Source organism: Capra hircus, unplaced genomic scaffold, assembly GCF_001704415.2.
Source record: "Capra hircus breed San Clemente unplaced genomic scaffold, ASM170441v1, whole genome shotgun sequence".
NCBI lineage: Eukaryota > Metazoa > Chordata > Mammalia > Artiodactyla > Bovidae > Capra > Capra hircus.
The window spans coordinates 273,090-292,563 of record NW_017189962.1 but is presented as its reverse complement, the minus strand read 5'-3'; the positions used below and the strand labels follow the sequence as shown (position 1 = coordinate 292,563).

The following is a 19,474-nucleotide window of genomic DNA, read 5'->3' as shown; positions in this document are numbered from 1 at the left end:
GACCTTTTGGGGATGTGTCTGCAAAGGTCATGTTTCATGAGGATTCAAACGTTAAAGGTAGTGGTAATATTCATATATCCTAGGTTGTGTCTCAGTTCAGTTCAGTCCAGACGCTCAGTCGTGTCCGACTCTCTGCGACCCCATGGACTGCAGCACACCAGGCCTCTTTCCATCACCAACTCCTAGAGCTTACTCAAACCCATGTCCATTGAGTCGGTGATGCCATCCAGCCATCTCATCCTCTGTCGTCCCCTTCTCTTCCTGCCCCCAATCCCTCCCAGCATCGGGGTCTTTTCAAATGAGTCTGTTCTTCACATCAGGCGGCCAGAGTATTGGAGCTTCAGCTTCAGCATCAGCCATTCCAGTCAATGTTCAGGACTGATTACATTTAGGTCACATCTTTTTTACGACCACATGGACTGCAGCCCACCAGGCTCCTCTGTCCATGGAATTCTCCAGGCAAAAACACTGGAGTGGGTTGCCATTTTATCCTCCAGGGGATCTTCCTGACCCATAGACAGAACCCATGTCTCCTGCATTGAAGGCGGATTCTTTACCACTGGGCCACCTGGGAGGCCCCAAGGTGATGAGTACAGTTCTTCCAAAAATAAGACAAGGAACAGACGCTCTCCCCACCACCAGCCACAGAGAGGAGGCGCCACTTCGGCCATGTCTGAGGGACCACGTTCCTCACCCGCCCCCCGGGGCAGTGCAGGAGAGGCTGGGGCCGTGGTGGGTCCTGTATCCACCGCAGGGCCTGCACCCACTCTTCCCTGCAGAGAAGGGCCTGGTGGGGGTAAACGAGCTCCAGAGAGCATCCCGAGTCACAGGGACACGCAGCTTGTTTAAAATGCCCATGCGCACTTTATTAATAAAAACTAACAGTGCCAAGTTAAACAAGTCAAACAATTAAAGTCTCTTTATTCCACAAAATATTACAGAAAAGTTTATTTGTGTTCCAATAAAAAGACTATTATTTTAGAACAGGCAGCTAACAGCAACTGTGCCGTTAATGGTTCTTGGTGAATACATTTTAAAAGAGACTACTGCCTGTCCTGAAATTCCTTTTTTCTTTTTATAAAAAAAGAACTATTAAAAATGATTGACAAATTTTGAGTTAAAAAACTGTTAAAACATTCTCTATATTTAATTTCAACTTTATAATAGATTACAGGAAGATGCTTACGAAACAAATACAACATTTGTTTCAGTACATGTCTTAAGTGATAGACTTATAAGTATGTAAACAACTATATAATAAAAAGTCTCCAAACGCTGCCTGTAAGAAATCAGGCGAATCTCACCATAAGCAACAAACCCTCCAAGCCTCAGCTTCCACAGCTGCGCCAGCGTGGCAGAAAACATTCACCAAACAAAACAAACAGAAAACAGACAGGGGCCTTGCAGTCCATCTGCTGCAACCCAGGGCAAACCCACAGTGTGAGCCGATGGGGCCGCGCAGTCAGTATAATTTAAGGGGACGAAGCCATAGTGACACGGCGAGACGCAGAGCCGGGCGCGGCCGGGCCCACGGTGCCCCCAGGCGCTGCGCTGGGCCCACGGGCGGCGGGAAGGCAGCACAGCTTCTCCGGCAAACTCGGCAAGCTCTGAGGGGGCGAGATGGACTCTGAACTTAAAGACAGCACACGAAAACACAAAATCCGCAAGAGTAGAGGTCGTGCGTCGGTGTCAAACTCAGGCGGCTCGTCGGGACCCCCGGAGCACGGTGGGCGGCTCGTCAGAAGCGCCCTGAGCCCGGGGGTCGGCGAGCTCTTCTGGGAGGAGGGCACGGAACGCAGGCCTTTCCCCGAGCGCTCCTGGCCGCGGGCGGCGGCTCAGTCTTCCTCCTCGTTCTCGTTGAAGTCCTCGTCATCCTCGTCGTCCTCGCCGACGCATGACACCGGCGTCTCCACCCGGGACCCGCTGTACTGCGACCCACTGGAGCTCGTGGCCAGCGCCCCGTCCGCGCCGTTGGCCAGGTCGCTGCAAGGACAGGGACGTCAGGGGCCACACACCGGGCGGCACGGAACCCGCCTCTCCCAGGCTGAGCTCACCGTCACCCTGGCCCAGCACGAGCGGCTCGGGCGGGCTCCTGTTTCTCACCGCGCCAGGAACAGGAGCCCCGGCACACCAACCGAGACCCCAGACCCTCCTCCAAACTCTGCCCGCCACGCACTCCGGGGAGGAAAGGAGTGGGGCGTGTGAGGCACGTGTGTGCATTCACACATGTGCACACGGTTTTCCAACACTCTGCGTATTTTCCTTTTAGGAGAAAACCACACGCGTGTGTCTTAATACCTTTTACTGGTGTTTACTGATGCTGCCCAACAAAACCTAGGAGGTATCATGCTCTCTGACAAAGTAACCCCATATCTGGGAAACCCCCATCTAGCGACCACATCTGAAAGAGTGGAAGACAGGCTGAAGCTGCGGCTGCCTGCAGCCAGGAACCCCCCGAGCGCACGACCAGAGAGGGCGGCTCAGAACCGGGGCCCCAGTGTCAGCTTTCCTTCCGAAACGGTACTGGCTTTCATCTTGTTAAAAACACTGACGAGAGCCCGAAAGTTCATTAATAGAGAGAATTTCTTAAAGATGAAACTTTAGAAAATACCCAAATTCCACCTCCCGGAATAACCAGTGTTCAGATTTTACAGACTGGGCCACGCACAGTGGCAGATTCAGAATTTAAAACCAAACCAACCTCTGTCAAAACGCAACCAGGTGCAGGCACCCCGCGAGGGGCTGGGCGCTGGGACCCTCACAGGGAGCCTGCCCCTCCCTCGGGCGCACAGAGGCCGAGCTGGGGTCACGTGGAGGCCACACAGCACGGTGGCTGCCGAGCCTTCGAGACAGGTGCACACAGGGTTTACTAGCCAATCCGGTTTTGTTGGACCTACATGCTGCTGATTTCATGTGTATGAGAAACAAGACATCCTTTAATGTTCAGAATTGATATAAACATGTATGAGGCCCAACATGAGACTACACAAGACCACTGTTCTGTCCATACTCACACGGAAATCACCTTATGCTTATCTTTAAAAACCAGGAGGAACTCCGAGGCCTGACCCAGCCCTGCTCCGGGGGCCTGTGAGGTCACGGCTCAAACACACTTTGACTGAAATGATGAAAGTTCCTTCAACACGTAGAGCAATGCACGCAGTAAACGGAAAAATAAGGAGGAGCAACGGGCACCACGTGTGCACTGTGACTTCAAGCGTTGAAAGAAAAGGGAAAAACAGACGGAGAAACAGCCTGACTCAGGCTGCCGGCCACGCAGTTCAGGCGGTTTTGCCGCCGCGGCACTGAATTACTTCAATAGAAAATAAAATCCATGTACCCCTCCTGGTCTTTACGGGGAAAGTCTCATCAGGACAAACAGCTTCTCTGCCCAGAGCACGAGCTCCGGACGACCCTGGGGCCCTGGTGTCCGCTGCGCAGGGAGCCCGGCTCCAAGCAGGACGGAGGCCGCTCACATGAGACCCGGGCTTCCCGCCGGGGAGGGTGGCCGCGCGGCTCCGGGGGCGCAGTTACCTGGCAGACAGCCGCGTGCCGTTAGACGTCGACACTGCCGACGTGACAAACACACCGCCGAACGAACCCTGAGCCATTTCTGCAAAGAGGAAGAAAACGAGGCAAACATCACGAAGCAGAGCCCACAGGGCTCTGAGACAGGGCCGATGGCTCCGGGCCGGGCACCCTCCAGAGCAGGGTGAAGTCGGCACTGCAGGGCTGGGAAGGGACACGGCCTCCAGACATGGACGGGCCAAGGGGGGACGGCGACCCCACCCCGCCTCCTGGACGCAACCCTCCCCTCCGCCCGGCCGGACCACCACGCCAAGGACAGGTGGGCAGCAGGGGTCAGCGGGGCAGCCGCTGGCATTGGGGGTCGGAGAGCAGGAGCTGCTTCACGGACGTCCTGCAGGGCTTGGGAGCCCCCAGGCCACCCAACGCGGGGCTCGTGAGGGGACCCACAACCAGGGGGGCACAGGGAGGCCTCTCCTCTCACCAGAGCGCCCCCCGCCGCTGCCAGGATCCCCAGCTTGGCCGAGGTGGGGGTGGGGGCAGCAGGACAAACTCCAGACACCTGCTCAGCTGACAATCCTACAGGCACCACCACCGCCCCCCGGAACCGCGAGCCCCCTCAGCCCCCGCCCCCCTTGCTTCTGCTCCTCCCGCGGGCGGGTGACCCCCCCATGCCACTGACCTGTCACATAAGGCTCCAGCGCCTTCGGCACCAAGCTCCTGGCCACCCTCAGGTCCTCGGGGGAGCAGCTGCCGGACTCCAGCCCGCAGGCCATGCCCATGCGCTTCAGCACCTCGATGTCATCATGAATCTCAAACGTGTTGTCGAAATTGAACAGGTACTCAAACCTGGAGGCGACGGTCACCGTCAGAAAAGCACCATCTCCAGGACAGATCCGACGCCTGGCTTGGGGCCCCGAGCCCCCAAACCTTCCCCCGGCACACAACCCACCCATCGGAGGCAGCGATGCCCCCGGGACAGGCCCCAGGTGCCGCCTGCCGTCCTGATGGGCCCCGCCGCCCTCCTTTCCAAGGGGCTGCACAGCCCGGGTAAGGAAACCCGCCAGTGAACTCCCTGGGAGCCGCGCCCCGCGGCCTGTCAGACACACAGCGGGCCTGTCAGACACGCAGCCCAGCGCGGGCAGAGCAGGCCCCTCCCACACAGCGGGGGGGGGGGGGGGAGGGCAGAGCAGGCCCCTCCCACACAGCGGGGGGGGGGGGAGGACAGAGCAGGCCCCGCCCACACAGCAGGGGGCAGAGCAGGCCCCTCCCACGCAGGGGCAGAGCAGGCCCCGCCCACACAGCGGGGGGAGGGGGAGCAGGCCCCGCCCACGCTCGCGGGCGGAGCCCTCCCTCACGGCTTACTTGTCGTTGGAGATACTGCAGTCAATGACCGTCTTCTTGCTGGTGTTCACGATGATGAACGGCAGGTGGATGACCGAGTTGGGCGGGGGCGGCCGGCTGGCCTGCTGCTCCACCTGGCGGTTCCTCTGCACCAGGTTCTTGAAGGCGATTTGCTAAAAAAGACGCACAATGGGCCCGCGCTGATGCCCGCGGCCACTGAACAGCTAGCCTCCCCCTGGGCATCTGCCACGGCCCTGCCCAGCCCCAGCCAACACCGAGAAGGCTGGTCCCCCGAGAGGCCAGGGGAAGCGCGCCCAGAGCCGAGCGCCTGGAGGGCGGCCCCGCGCAGGCGCCCTAACCTGCAGGATGAGCTCCTGAAGCTGCGACTGCTTCTGCTTTATCCTTTCCAGCCTCCTCTGTCTCTCCACCTTCACAGACCAAACACCACATCAGAACCGTAGCGGTTCGTTTCTGAAGCATATTTTAAAATCCAAGGCAACACGGTCACCAAAGACACGAGCCCTGAGCCTGATGGGGGCCAGGGGTCCAGAGGAGGCAGCTGCTGCCAGGCGTGCGGGCGGCTCCTCCGTCTCAGGACTGTGCCGCCTCCACCCGACTTCCACTCCTCTGGGCGTGGATACGACTTTCTTTAAAACCCCCACAGGCCAAGCGGGCCATCAGCCTCCAGCCCCGGGTCACCGCCAGGGGCAGCACAGATGTGCCCGGCACTCCCAGGCCCGCCCAGCACCGCAGGGAGGCAGCCGGGCACCTCTAGACTCTGGCACTCCTGGGCGGAGTTGGTGGGCAGGCCGATCCACTTGATCTCCTTCTTCTCCTTGGAGATGATGTTCATGGCCATGAGCACGTTCAGCGCGTCGTACACGCGCCTCCGGATGTTCTTCTGATCGTAGGCCTGGAAGAGACGCGGGGGGTTCCCGACGGCCCAGGATCACGTGCAGAGCAGCACATGAGCACCGGACCCCGGACACACCCGAGGCCACACGCTGCCCCCCGCCCGCCCAGGGCGGCCCCCACACGGCCGCCCCCACACGGCCCACAGGAGCGAGCAGATGCCACAGGGATGCGACAGCTTCCCGGCACCAGCGGGTCAAGAAACATCCTTCCCAAGGGCTCCGGGGCCGCCTCCGCACCCGCGGGAGGCGGCAGGGCGGCCTCTCCAGGGCTCCGGGGCGGCCTCTCCAGGGCTCCGGGGCGGCCTCTCCAGGGCTCCGGGGCGGCCTCTCCAGGGCTCCGGGGCGGCCTCTCCAGGGCTCCGGGGCGGCCTCTCCAGGGCTCCGGGGCGGCCTCTCCAGGGCTCCGGGGCGGCCTCTCCAGGGCCCCGGGGCGGCCTCCGCACCCGCGGGAGGCGGCAGGGCGGCCTCTCCAGGGCCCCGGGGCGGCCTCTCCAGGGCCCCGGGGCGGCCTCTCCAGGGCCCGGGCGGCCTCTCCAGGCCCCCCCCACCCCACCCCCCGCGTGAGGCGGGGGGGCCGCCCGCCCGGCGCACTCACCGACTCGCTGGGCAGGATGTGGCTGTCGGCCGCGCTGAACTCGGCCACCAGCTCGTCGGCCACCTCGTTGTAGGACGTCGTCCCCTTGCGCTGCACCTTCTCGCACACCTTCATGGAGAAGTGCCGCAGCCCCTTCCCGTTCTTCTCTCCTTTCCGGTTGCGCTTCCTGCGGGGCAGCACGGAGCGGCCGCGGCCTCAGCTCGCAGCGCGGGCCGGCCACACCCGCGTCTGGGGGCCGGCTCGCGCCGCCAGGGGGCCCCCCATGGGCCATGCCCAACAGAGGAGGGGTGGGAGCCTGGCTCCGGCCCCCGACCAGGGACCCCCCTCCAGGGACCCCCCTCCTTGAAAGGCTGCAGCACAGACTTCCACGGGGCTGCGCCCCACACGTCCCTTCAAGTCTAGGGAAGAGCAGGGCAGGACCCGGGACACGCGGGACTGGTGTCCAGATGCTACACGGTGCTTCGTAATAAACGTCCTTGGCTGTGAGGAGCTACGGAAATTTAGCTGCAAATTTCGGAATTTGGGGCGAACGCAGCTCTGCTGAGACGAGGCCACATGGCAGCTGGGAGGGAGACCCAACACCTGACCTTCTAAGTCGCCACATCAGGGGAAGGGCCACCCAGGTTCCCCACTGGGGGGTTTCGGGGACTGATGGTTGTTGCTTTAGAACGAGTAGCTTTTTGTCTTTAAGGACAGTCGCACAGCTGACCTCTGAGTAAAACTGTTTCACGTTACTTTGCTTTTGGAGGAAAGGATCCAGGCAACAGTGTGACTGCGGCATGGGGCTGCCCACAGCCTTGTTTAGCAGCAGGGGAGAGGCTGGAGACCCGCCCGTTTCCTGGGGCTCCACAGACGGTACTTTCCAGCATGGGCAGTGCACTTAGAGGCCGGAGCCCAGCCCTCAGTGGAGCCAGGGCGGCTGCCCAGGGCCTGGCCTCTCAAGGGCCCGCGGGGCCACTGCCCACTCCTCCGGCACGCTGGTGCCCACGCGCGCGCAGAGGCTGGGTGGGGGGTGTTCCAGGCAAGTGCTCACCCGGCAGACCAAGGAGAGGGCTCTGAAGGCTGGTTCTGGGAGACGAAGTGAGTGTTCGGGGTGTGTGGGCTGCCTACCACGATAGTGTTTGGCGCTGCAGGCCTCTGAGGTGTACCAATCACCTACAGTCAAAAGAGACAATTCAGAACAGTCAGAATCTCCCACACGACACTGCCGCCTCATCAGTTCCTGTTACCTACAGCCGCCGCTGAGTGTCGTTAACCAGAGGCTGGAGGAGGGTCCCGAGAGCCCCCAGAGCCCTGGCTGCCTTCCGCCTGCTGCACACGGGCGGCTGGAGACAGCTCTGAGACCCACATGCCCCACTTTCACCTCCTTCCCCCGCAACCCAGACAGAGATGAGACTCTGCTTCACTGGGGCAGCAACGAGCCCCAGAGACAAAGAGGAAAAGAACCCAGGGCCAGTGGGGCTCACTGCAGCGACCCCAGCGCCCGCTCACCCACGCAGGGAGCCCTGGGCACCCTGGCCAGCGCAGGGCGGGGGCGGGGGGCAGCGCCACCGGGGCAGAGGCAGGCGCCCACTGCTCGGGCACAGACACGCAGCCCAGAAGCCCTGCCCCGTGGCCCCACGTTCACGGGGCATGCACACACCGCCTCATCCAGCCAAGCAGGAGCTCGGCTCCCCAGGGACTCGTGCCTGAGCCCAGAAACCACTCTGAAGCAGTGCTTCCTGGTGACCGGCGTGGGAGGCCCAGGCCCCCCGCGCTGGCGGTGGAGGGCGGGCCACGGCTGTGCTATTTTAAGCTGGATGCTCCCCCTGGTCCGCTGCTTAGCAGGATAAGGGCTACCTGCCGCAGCACTGATACAGCTGACCTGGCACTTTGCAAATCACCCCTAAGCCCAGGTCACCTATGAATATCAGCGATCCACAAACCATGGAAGGGAAAACAGCTCAGCTGAGTCCCAGTTTCTTAATCCACGTTCCCAATGATCAAAGCACCACCAGCGTTTCACTCTCATTCAAGAGATATGAAATCAAACAGCGTGTGTTCTAGAAAGTGATCAAACGGCACGTGTGTCCCAGACTGGACCAGGGTGGACGGCAAGAATCCCCAGAGCCGAGGCCTTGAGAGTGAGTGCTGAGGAGGCCCCGGGTCACGGCTCATCTCCTCGAGAGCCGTCCCTCCAGCGCTCAGGAGAACGGGCTTGGGACGGTGCGCCGCCCGCGGCCAGGCTGCTGCCGACCCCCTGCCTCGGTCCCTGGCCCCCAGCTAGCGCCTGCTCCCCGCCCACCCGGAGAACACCCCCCTCAGCCACAGCTGCCCTGCAGGGAGAGCAGGTGCCCACTGGCTGTGCATTCCCAAGGCGGCCTTCCTGGACCACAAGGGACACGGGGGCGGGCAGGGCACCCCATGCCCGTGGGCAGTACCTCAGCCTCACAGAGTGCCCTGTGGGTGCTCATTCCACCCTCACAACCTGCTCTCCACCGACCTCCTGTGAGAACCCCCAGCTCTCTGTGCCCAGCCGGAGAGGCACCGGGGTGTGGGGAAGATCGTGCCGGCTGATGAGCTCGGCCTGAGCCGGCTCTGGGAAGCCGTGGGGGAGCGTCCGCTAAGGGGCTGAAGGTCGGGACACCGACAGGAACCTCCGTGTCACTCCTGCTCCCGCTATTTAAACTGGAAACAGCACGAGAGCTGTCCCTACGCTCCCCGAGCCACTCTCAGCTGTGACTCTGCTACGAAACAACACACAGTACCTACAAAATAAGACGATGTGAACTATAGCTTCCATCAGAAAGACGTTTACTGACTGTGATGTTCCAGGAAGGCCCCAGCCTCCACGCACTATGGACTTGGAGTGTTGCAGCAAAGCTGCTGAGCCAACGCGGTCACCGTCACAGTGGGGCTGAGCGACGGGCCATCACACACCTGCCGGGGGGCCAGGCCGCAGGCGCGGGTGGGACACGAACGCCCCGCCCCTCATGGCCACGGGTGGCATCAGGAAGAGGCCATTGAGCCTGCAGGCAGGAGCTGGTGGGGCTCCTGGGGGGCACCGGGCGAGGCCCCGGGAGTCTGACCCCTCCCGCCAACCAGGAAGGCCAGAGCAGCCACGGCCCGCATCCGCAGAGCCCCGATCCCACGAGAGGCTGGCCAGGTGCCAGCCCCGCGTCCGCAAGCCCCAAATCACGAAAGGCTGGCCCGGTGCCAGCCCTGCGTCTGCGAGCCCTGAACCCACGAGAGGCTGGTCCAGTGCCAGCCCCACGTCCCGGGCAGGCAACAAGCCCCGGCCAGGAGCAGCCGGCCCACCCGAGGGCATGCACCGCCCACAGGCCGCACGAGGGCAGAGGCAGGAGCGGCCGGGAAGCCGCGGGCAGGCAGCCCCACGCCGGGGACGCCCGGCACTGGCCCCGCACCTGAGACCGTGGCCTCGGACGGCAAGCCTCCCAGCCTTACCACTTGCTGCGAGATGTTGACGTTGGACTGTCCAAAGGTCTTTGGCAGGAGCTGCTTCCCGAGAGAGTTCACTGTGGAGGGGTGGACGGCAACCAAGGACACCACACCTGCAACGCGAGAGGTGCCGTCACAGTGGCCCTGAGGCCGGCTCAAGGCATCTGCAGCAGCCGAGCGCCGCTCGGGCCACCCTCCTGCCCTGGGCCCCATCAGACCCACAGGCGGCTGCAGGCACCTCGGCCGAGCCTGACTCCCAAACCTGGCAGCTGCGCCCACACCGCCCTCTCCCGATCACAGGCCCTGGCGCACACCAGGCCCTCGCATGCAGGCCTCAGGGCTCCACTGCACCCCGGCTGCCCCCAGCCTGCCCAAACCCCGTGGGCTGCCTGCCCCCCGACAGAATGTTCTGGTGGGACCACAGGACCCGGCGCTCACAGCTCTGATTCTCAGACAACTTCAGCTGGAACTGAGTGAGCCTGGACACCTCCCTGCGTGTCTGCAGACAGGCGCAGGCTCACAGGCTTCTCCTCCTGCAGCACGTTCCTGCCCAGGAGGAGCGACCGCGAGGACACTGGCCCCCACACTTGGACACCTGGACGCACAGCCGAGGGACAGACGCCTTCCCGCACTCACTGTAGACACAGCCGTGCACACGGGCCCCTGCCGCTCTCGGGCGCCGGGGGTCCCGGCAGGGTGCACGGGGTGGCCCTGGGACGGGGGGAAAGCGTGCCCAGTGCCATGCTCACGGCCTCGCACGCTTCCACTTGCCCTGGCTCTCCACACACAGCAAGCACTACAAGCCAGGTAGACGCAGCCGCTGAGCCCAGGCCCCCGGGACATCGCGGACCCAGAGACACACGGCAGGGGTGGGCCCAGCCAGGCGCCCTTACCTTTCCCAGGACTGAGGTTCTGGTCGATGAAGACCTTGAGTTCCCCGTTGGCTTCAATTAGACCGGCCTGCGGGGACAACAACCCAGTGAGACGGCGTCCGCCGAGCACGCGGGCACCCACCGCGATTGGCTGTGCCACCTGTGGAACAACAGCTGCTTCTGCCTTTAAGCTCCGCCCTTAGGACAATGCGACAGTGCTCTCGCCACCGAACTGCACGCCCTTTCACCAGTCACGTCTGAGGTCGGCGAGGGGGACCGCGGGGGGACCGCTGGGGCAGCAGACTGGTGCTCTGGCCTGAGCACAGGGCTCCAGCTAGCTCACAGCCGGACATGCAGGCGCCCCGGTCCCCGGGACAGATCACGCCTCCCGGCTGTGCCCAGCCGCCGCCCCTCGGGGAGCCCCGGCTCAATCAGAGCGCTGGACACGCAGGCGCCCTGACCCCGGGACGGACCACGCCCCCCGGCCATGCCCAGCCGCCGCCCCTCAGGGAGCCCCGGCTCGATCAGAGCGCTGGACACACGGGCGCCCTGACCCCGGGACGGACCACGCCCCCAGGCCGTGCCCAGCCACCGCCCCTCGAGGAGCCCCGGCTCAATCAGAGCGCTGGACACGCAGGCGCCCTGACCCCGGGACGGACCACGCCCCTAGCCGTTCCCGGCCCCGCCCCTCCGGGAGCCCCGGCTTGATCAGAGCGCTGGACACGCAGGCGCCCCGGACCCCGGGACGGACCACGCCCCCCAGCGCAGCAGGCCTCGGGCCCTCTAGGCCCCGCCCCACCACCCACAGGCGCGCCTACGCGGCAGCCAGGACTGGGGTGGGGGGCACGGAGGGAGACGGGGCAGGCTCCCTGCTTCACCCCCAAAGCTCTGGGCTGACTTAGATGGTTGGTTTAGCACAAGACATTTTCACTCAAACCCTGATCTTTCTGAAAAGCAAAGGAGACAAGAGAGAGAGATGACCCCTGCCAGGCCCTCAAGCCTAATCCCAGGAAGCACAAGGCCAGGTGGCGTGGGGCAGCACAGACCCGCCCGGGCTTTGGCCATGCTGCATCAGGACGGAGGGGCCGGGGGCGCGCAGACACCTGGAGGTCGCCTGCTCCCAAGGCCGAACGCCAGCTGTGAGCTCGGGCGTGCTCTCCAGAGCTTAGCCCGAAATGATGGTGCACTTGCCCCTCGTGCTGAAGGGTGACGAAGGCCACGTGAACGTCCTTAATTCCTGGGGTGCGAGTCTAGAGGAAGCCACTGCCCGATGGGGACATTCAGCTCACAAAGAGACACATCCAGCCTCCAAACCGAAGACTGACTGAAACCGAAACCAGCTTGAAACTTCGCCCGTCAGGCGGCGCGGCTTCGTGGGTTCTTAAGTTATCATCAAATTTGGTGCTGAGATAGGGGCGTTAAGATGGGTGGAAGCAGGTGTGACTGGCACGCCCGTCTGGGGAAGCCATCTGGGCACGTCTCAGACGCTGTGCACGCCTCTGCGGGTGTCCACGCGCAGCCGGGGCAGCTGCTCCACTGAGGACCCAGAGTGGGTTATCATTGTGCCCTTGTGCCAGCGTGAGACACCCCTCGCCTCTGGCCTGGCCGCGAGGGACCAGCAGGGGGGATGTGGCGCGCTAACCCCCCTCCAGGACTCTCTCCAGACGGGCGCCTCAGGCCACCACTCAGCGGTTTCCCTTCTAAACACCCACTAGTGCCGCTTGTATCCGTTACTGAAACCGTGGGGAAGACTGCAAACAATCTGCAAGGCCACATTCGGGGTCTCCAGATGTCCTCCACCCTACAGAGGTCAAAGCCGGCATGGTGGGCCACAGCTCATGCAGCACCCGCACGCGGGCGGGCCTCTCACCAAGGGCTCGTGCTCCACGCCAGGGGCCCGGGGCCCACACACATGCTCCAGTTTTGCAAGACGAGCTTAGGGAGAAGGTCTCGTTTTTCATTATTTCCCGTCTTAGCTCGCTTTTTGTAACTGATCACCTATGATTTCCCAACAGACCAAATAAACACGCAGCTGCTGAACACGAGGCAGAAGGAAAAAGTGAGTGAATCCGGGACAGCAACAGCGCAGGGGCGGACAGCTCGGGGCGCCACCCGCAGGGAACATGCCTGCACCACGGACGACCGAGGCCACCCCAAGAGGGGCGACACAGGCTCCCAGCAACTGCTCTCAGACGGGCCGGCAGAACACTCTGCTCTCCCATTCGCCTGCGTTTTCTATTCAGGTACAACTCACGCCACATTTACAGCCGCAAGAAACGCTTCTCAAACTGTTTAAGCAGCTCACATTCGCTCCTCGTGGAAGCTTTGCTGAATGGAAAATCCGAGGTCGGAGATGGAAAGCTTCGGGGTGACACCGTCAACCAACACAGGAGACTCCCTGCTGAGGCAGGCACGCGACGCCAGGACACTCCCGAGGGGCCAGGACACCCGCACCTATCAGCGGGCTGGGGAGGCCCAGGAGGTTGGCCTGAGGGGCCAGCACACCCTCACCTGTCTCTGGGGCAGGGAGGCCCAGGAGGCCAGGCTCAAGGGGTTGGCTCTCCTGTCTCGGGGGCGGGGAGGCCCAAGAGGGTAGCCTGAGGGGCTAGCACGCCCTCTCCTGTCTCTGGGGCAGGGAGGCCCAGGAGGTCGGCCTGAGGGGCTGGCTCTCCTGTCTCCGGGGTGCAGAGCCCCAGGAGGTCGGCCCGAGGGGCCAGCACGCCCTCACCTGTCTCCGGGTTGGGGAGGCCCAGGAGCTCGGCCCGAGGGGTTGGCTCTCCTGCCTCCTGTCGCCCCTGGTCTGCAGGCAGAGGCCCCCCGAGGTCTGTCCAGCGCTGCTCCCCGGCCCCAGCCCAGGTCCCCAGCAGCACGCGCCTGGCGGGCAGGACCCGGGACATGGGTATCAGAGGCGCTGTGTTTGCGAGCCCAGCAGATGGCCAGGGTTTGCTGTTTCAGACCAGAATCCCCTTTATAACTGGATCCCGGGAAACAGGAGCCCGACAGCCAACGTCCTGAGGCAACAACAGGGGCTGAGAGAGACTAGCTTCACACTGGACCCTCAGAGCCACACACAGCGCCTCAGCTCAAAGCCTGGATGGGCCACGGCCAGGGCGCCCCAGCAGTCCGCTCCCGCCAGGCCCTCGGTGCTGACAGACGCTGGCGGCAGGCGGCCGTCTGACGGAGGGGCCCAGGGATGTTCCACCTCTGCCTGGGCCGAGGCAGCACCAGCCCCAGAGGCCTGGCCCTCACGCAGGGAGTGACCCCAGGGCTGTGGCCCCAGCCCAGCCCCATCTAACAAACAGCACGAAACCGCAGAGAGAGGAGCCAGGCCTGGTGTCTGAGCAAGAGCCGTCTGCTCGTTCTATGCTGGAGAAAAGCGAGACTCATTCAGCAGCAGAGAGAACAGCTTTAACAAGGTGACTGTGTGTGGAGAACAGCCCCGGGGTCACACTGCGCCAGGCTGGGCCCCCCGAGCCCTGGGAGCACCCTCAGCCCAGGGACGGGGCCAGGCGGCGCCTGACAGTCAGGACACGGGCAGCACCAGGTGCGACACGCCAGGCGCTCCAGGACCGCGCTCACCACTAAGCCGTGACTTCCTGCTGTTCACACAGCAGAAAAAAAAGCTCAAACACGAAAACCTGTCACAAGAACAAGCACAGGGGTGCTGCCTCGGTGCTCAGCGGCGCTGGCTGGGTGTTCTCACTCGGGCCTCAGGCGGGAAGGAAAGGGCCGCTCAGCACCCGGCTGGCTCAGCCCAGCGAGGCCTGGATACCAAGCACGTGCCCGCTGCCCCGGCCCCTGGAAAGCGACACGCAGGACGTGTGTTTTAGACAAGCTTGCTAAACCAGACCTCGGGAGCTCAGGCTCGGCACGGTTTCTTTGGGTTTCCTGCCCTCGACAGCGTGATCCAGGGACGTTACCATGAACTCGGAACACCATGGGCAGCCACAGAGCAGCTACAACCGCGACCCACTGGCCAGCTCGGGACTGAGCCAGGCTCTCCCGCCAGCACGAGGCCAGCCCGGCTCCCACAGCCGAGGGAGAGGGAGGCACGGGAGAGTCCTGGAGCATCTGTGCAAAAGCAGGCCTGTGACTCCACACAGCAACCAACCCTGCTCACTACAGACCAGTGCGACACTGGATGAGGACGAGGACGGGTCCTCCCGGGGGCACGGCGGCCCTGCACCTCCTCCCCTGGGAGCTGAGGGCTGTCACAGGCTCCCCGATGGCCCTCCGGCCAATTCCAGACAACCAGAGCCACAACGCCGGCTCTTTATAACCACAGTCTTCCAGAGGCCAAGGACTCCCAGTCGCTCATGGGGCCAGACTGGAGGTGGGGACAGCCCAGGCAGGGGCACGTGAGCACCACACGCTCAGCACACACGCCCGTGCACACACCCAGCACACACGTGAACACACATGCTCGGCACACATATATGCCCAGTCACGTGCATACACAGTAACCACCCACATGCACACGTACACACGTGCTCAGCACACGTGTGCGCATGCACACAAACCCAGTGCACACACGTGTACACTCAGCACACATGTATACACACCCAACATACACGTGTACACAGCATGCACCCAGCATACACACGTGACACACATGCTTGGTACACATATTTACACACATGCTCAGCACACGTGCACACACCCAGCATGTGCACACATTGTACACACATGCTCAGCACGTACACATACTGTACACATGCTCAGCAGACACGTGCACACACACACACACACACACACGCACATGCTCAGTGCACATCAGACGCCGTCCCCCTGTGCGTCACACAACTGCAGCGTTCAGTGCAGGATGTATCTGATGGTGAGGGGTACCCCTGTCAGATGGAAATCCATGCCTGCATTTCCACCCCAGGAGCGTCCTGCACACTGAAAACCCCCCGATCACGATCTTCTCACCAGACCCAAGGTACAAAATAAAACCCGCAGACATCCACTTCCGTAACCACGTGTTCACTCACCAGGGCAACAGGTTCCCGTGGGGGAGGGAACAGGCACCCCCGGACGGCGTGCCCAGTGCCACAGTCGCCCACCCACAGGCCTCGCTGACCTGGGGGTCTCACTGCAAGATTCCAGGAACTACCCCACATGCGCACGAAATACAGTCCCCAGGCTCCAAGGTGAGTCCCACAAACCAGGGCCGAGGGCCTTGGGGCAGTGACGGGCCAGGGAGTGAAGGACCCGCTGAGACCCACTTTTCAAAGGGAATGTGGCAGCGAACGCTGAGGCATCAGGCTCTGTCCCCATCACGGGAAACGGTTAGACACAGGAATGGCAGTGTCCCGTCCGCGTGTCTCTGTAAACAGACTCACGCCTCTCTGAGCGCTAGAAACAGCAGCTCCAGGACAGGTGGCGGCTCAGAGCTCAAGCACGGCCCCACCTCACCCTCCCAGTTCAGGGGAAGAGCACGCTGCTCCCTTGACTCGGGCCCACCCTGCCCACCACCACTCCTGCAGACCCCACACCCCCAGCGGGGCAGACGGAGCAGGGTTCTGAGCCCGATGCCTGGAACAAGGCAGGAGCATCTCCAGCTCGCTGGGGAGACCTGCCTGCCCCACGGGGATGCCCAACGCCACCCCTCCCCGGCCCCTCAACCTCCTCCACTGGGACCCCCAGCATCAACTCCAGCCCCCCAGGCCCCAACAGTCCCCACGGAGCCCCCAGAGCTCTGCCCCCATGCCCTGGCATCCCAGCCCACCCACTTCACCTCAAGGGGCTTCGACTTACATCTGAGACCACAGTTAGGCCCTATGACCTAAGTCAACACTGGCTGCAGAGTCATCTTCCCAGACTCAAACGTCACATGCGCCTTAGACACAGACGGCAGGAGAGAGAGCCGGCTGCGACCACCAGCCCAGCTGAGACCTGGCTCCAGCACACCGACAGCTCAGCTCAGCACAGGCGCGGCCACCTCACCTGCGCCCCACTCTCGGGCCGGTATCACCTACTCCAGAGGCACCTCCCTGCCCCACGGCGGACAGGCCGTGTCACCCCACCCACCACCGGACCACCTGCACTCCAGGAGGCTGCATCTCCAGGAGGGACCGAGGACAAGGTCGCCGGGCAGCGCTTTTCCTGCAGCCGGGCGGGGCAACAACCATCCGCCCTAATACCCCCCAGGTGCCTCAGAGGAGTCAGAACCCTCGGGGGTTCACACGGCAAAGCAGGCAAGCCAGGCCCCCGCCCGGCCTTCATCCTGGGGCAAACAGAGCGGAGGACCCAGTGGGACCGTGGACTCTCAGAGATAGTAAGTCACCCCCACGGCACACGCAGCCTACGACTTTCACCACAGACACGCCACCCGGGAGGCCGAGCTCACCCCCACAAAAGGGCTCCAAGTGTGCCATTCCGGCCCCACAGACACGGACACGCTGTGCCTCAGGCTTTATTTCCAACTCCATGCAACTGATGAGTAAATAAGTAAACAGCCTCTCTTCCCGACATTCACAGAACAGCATGTTCCGAGAAACACCGGCAGACAGAGCTGGGGTTTCAGGGACCTTCACTGACGCTACCAAGGTTAGGATGGAGCGCCACGGCCCATGAAGTCAGCTCTGCGTGGAGGCCTAAAAGCCTATTTCTTGCAAAATGCGAAAAAGTTTACTCACGATGTTCTATGGGTTCACGACAAATGTAAGCAAAGCAGAATTGTTCACATTCTGTTTATCACATTTCATTTCTTCTGAGAAAAACAGTTGCCAAGTCCAGTGCTGAGCGTTTTCATGGGTGGAAGCTGAACTAACTCCCAGGGGGCACACAAAGCAGGTGCTCAGGGAGGCTCGCCAGCCCCGCGCCTCCACAGGCAGGGGGTCCTCTCACAGAGCCCCGGCTGATTCACAAGTCAGCCAGCCTCCAAGAGACCCAGGAGCGTGGCGGCGGCCAGCCTCCAAGAGACCCAGGAGCGTGGCGGTGGCCAGCCTCCAACCAGCCTCCAAGAGACCCAGGGGCCGGCGGCGGCCAGCCTCGAGACGCAGCCTCCACCGCTCAGGCCTGCGTGGCCCAGGCAGAGGCCAGCATGGCTCAGGCCGCGCGCAGCCACTGGCTGTCCCCGCCTCCTCACCTTTACTTTGTCTCTTTGCTGGAAAGGTCTGAACACCGACAGGCCCGCAGTTTATGTGTGGTCATTCTGAAACAAGGTGGGGAGTGACCGAGAACGCAGTGCTGGGCAAACATCGGTCCAGCACAAAGCAGACACACGTACTCACATCTTTTGCCATGTTACCAGTTCCGTGAAATCGATGCTAGTAACGGTCACCCTCCAGAAAAGAAAAATGGTTTTCCTGGTAAAAAGAAGGAGAGGGGAGTCATGAGCCAGGCTGAAATGAGAAGTTGACACCACCACCGTGCCCTCAGCATCACCGCCCATCTAAGCGGCAGGAGTCCCTTCCTCTCCAAGCCCTCACTCCGTCCCGGGGTGGGGGGGGGGGGGCGCGGCCCAGAAACGCCCCCCGCCCGGGGACTTTAAAGCCATCTCAGGCAGGGAAGCGTCCACAACCCGGCTGCCCGCCGGCCTCCCCGAGGCGCACAAAGACCCGGCGTGGACCAGCCTGGCACCGCGGCCCGAGCCGCCCGCCCCCGACCCGGAGCGGCCCCGCGCGCACGCGCTACCCGCGGACGCCCCCGGGGCCCACCCGCGACCACCGGCCGACCGGTAACTCTGACAGGTGGGCGTCCGGGGCCGCGGCCTCCGGCCTGTCACTAGGCCGGGCCGCCTCCCGCGAGCGCCCCCCGCGCGCCGCGGCCGGCAGTCGGCGGGCAGGTGGGGCCCGCGCCCCGGCCCCCGGCCCCCGGCCCCGCGCGCCCGCGCCCGCCCCGCCCCGACCCCCGCCGGGCGCGGGCGCGCGCGCCGCTCCGCCCGGAGGCTGCGCGCAGGCCCCGCCCGGGCCCCGGCCCGCGCCCGGCGGGGGTCACCTGGGCGCCCAGGCGGCGGCCCCGGCGCGCGGGGGGCCCGGCGGCGCACGCGGCGCGGGGCGGGGGCGGCGGGGGCCGGGCGCGGGCGCGCGCCCCTGGGGACCCCGGCCCGCCGCACCTGGCGGGCGCGCGGCGCGGGCGGCGGGCGCGGGCGCGCGGGCGGCGGGCGGGGGGCGGCGGGCCCGGCGGCGCTCGGCCGGGGTCCCTGCCCTGCCGCGGCGCCGGGCGCGGGGCTCACCCTGCGAGCGTCGGGCGGCGTGACGTGCGCGGCGCGGTGACGTGGGCGGCGGCCCGGCTCCCGCAGCGCGCCTGCGCGCCTTTTCGCGCCTTCGGCTCCCTCCTCCTCCTCCTCCTCCTCCTCCTCCTCCTCCTCCTCCTCCCCCTGCCCCCCACTCTCCTCCCGCCGGGCGGCCCGCGCTTGGCGAAGAGGAGCAGCTCCGGCGCGTGCCCGCGTGTGTGCGCGCGTGCCCGCGTGTGCGCGCGCGCCGGCTGCGGATGGAGAGGAGGGCCTGGCCCGGGACTCCGCGGTGCGCGTGCGGGGGAGCTGAGTCAGGGATGTGTGCACATGTGCGCACACGGGGGACAGGGATGGGGGTGCGCGTGCGTGTGTGTGCACCCTGGGGATAGGAACTGGGACGTGTGCACCTGTGCGCACACGGGGACAGAGGCCTGGTGTGTGTGGACGTGCATGCTCCTGGGCGTCACGGGGTGGGGGTGTGTACGCACTTCGTAGGCACTTGGGAAACAGTGGAAGGTGTGGAGATGAGTGTGTAAACACACGGGGGCCAGGGATGGGGGTGCACTTGCATGTGTGCACAGCCAGTAGTAGGGGATGGATGCAGGAG

General features: G+C 63.9%; 1 protein-coding gene across 2 annotated transcripts; it reads right to left on the bottom strand.

The window, feature by feature from the left end:
- Positions 1-904: 904 nt before the first annotated feature.
- Positions 905-18,914, bottom strand: TFDP1 (transcription factor Dp-1). 2 transcript variants are annotated; one of them, XM_018044961.1, is made up of 12 exons: positions 18,868-18,914; positions 17,924-17,998; positions 10,710-10,776; positions 9,823-9,929; positions 7,412-7,533; positions 6,379-6,544; positions 5,639-5,782; positions 5,229-5,297; positions 4,891-5,042; positions 4,208-4,374; positions 3,535-3,613; positions 905-1,983 (listed from the first exon to the last, which is right to left on the bottom strand). In XM_018044961.1, the coding sequence occupies exons 2-12, from the start codon at positions 17,933-17,935 to the stop codon at positions 1,836-1,838; spliced, it is 1,233 nt and encodes a 410-aa protein (XP_017900450.1). In that variant the 5' UTR covers positions 17,936-17,998; positions 18,868-18,914; the 3' UTR covers positions 905-1,835. The 2 variants fall into 2 exon arrangements, with proteins under 2 accessions (XP_017900450.1, XP_017900451.1); XM_018044962.1 differs by lacking the exon at positions 18,868-18,914 and adding an exon at positions 18,350-18,373 and having other exon boundaries at positions 1,331-1,983.
- Between the last annotated feature and the right edge of the window lie 560 nt (positions 18,915-19,474).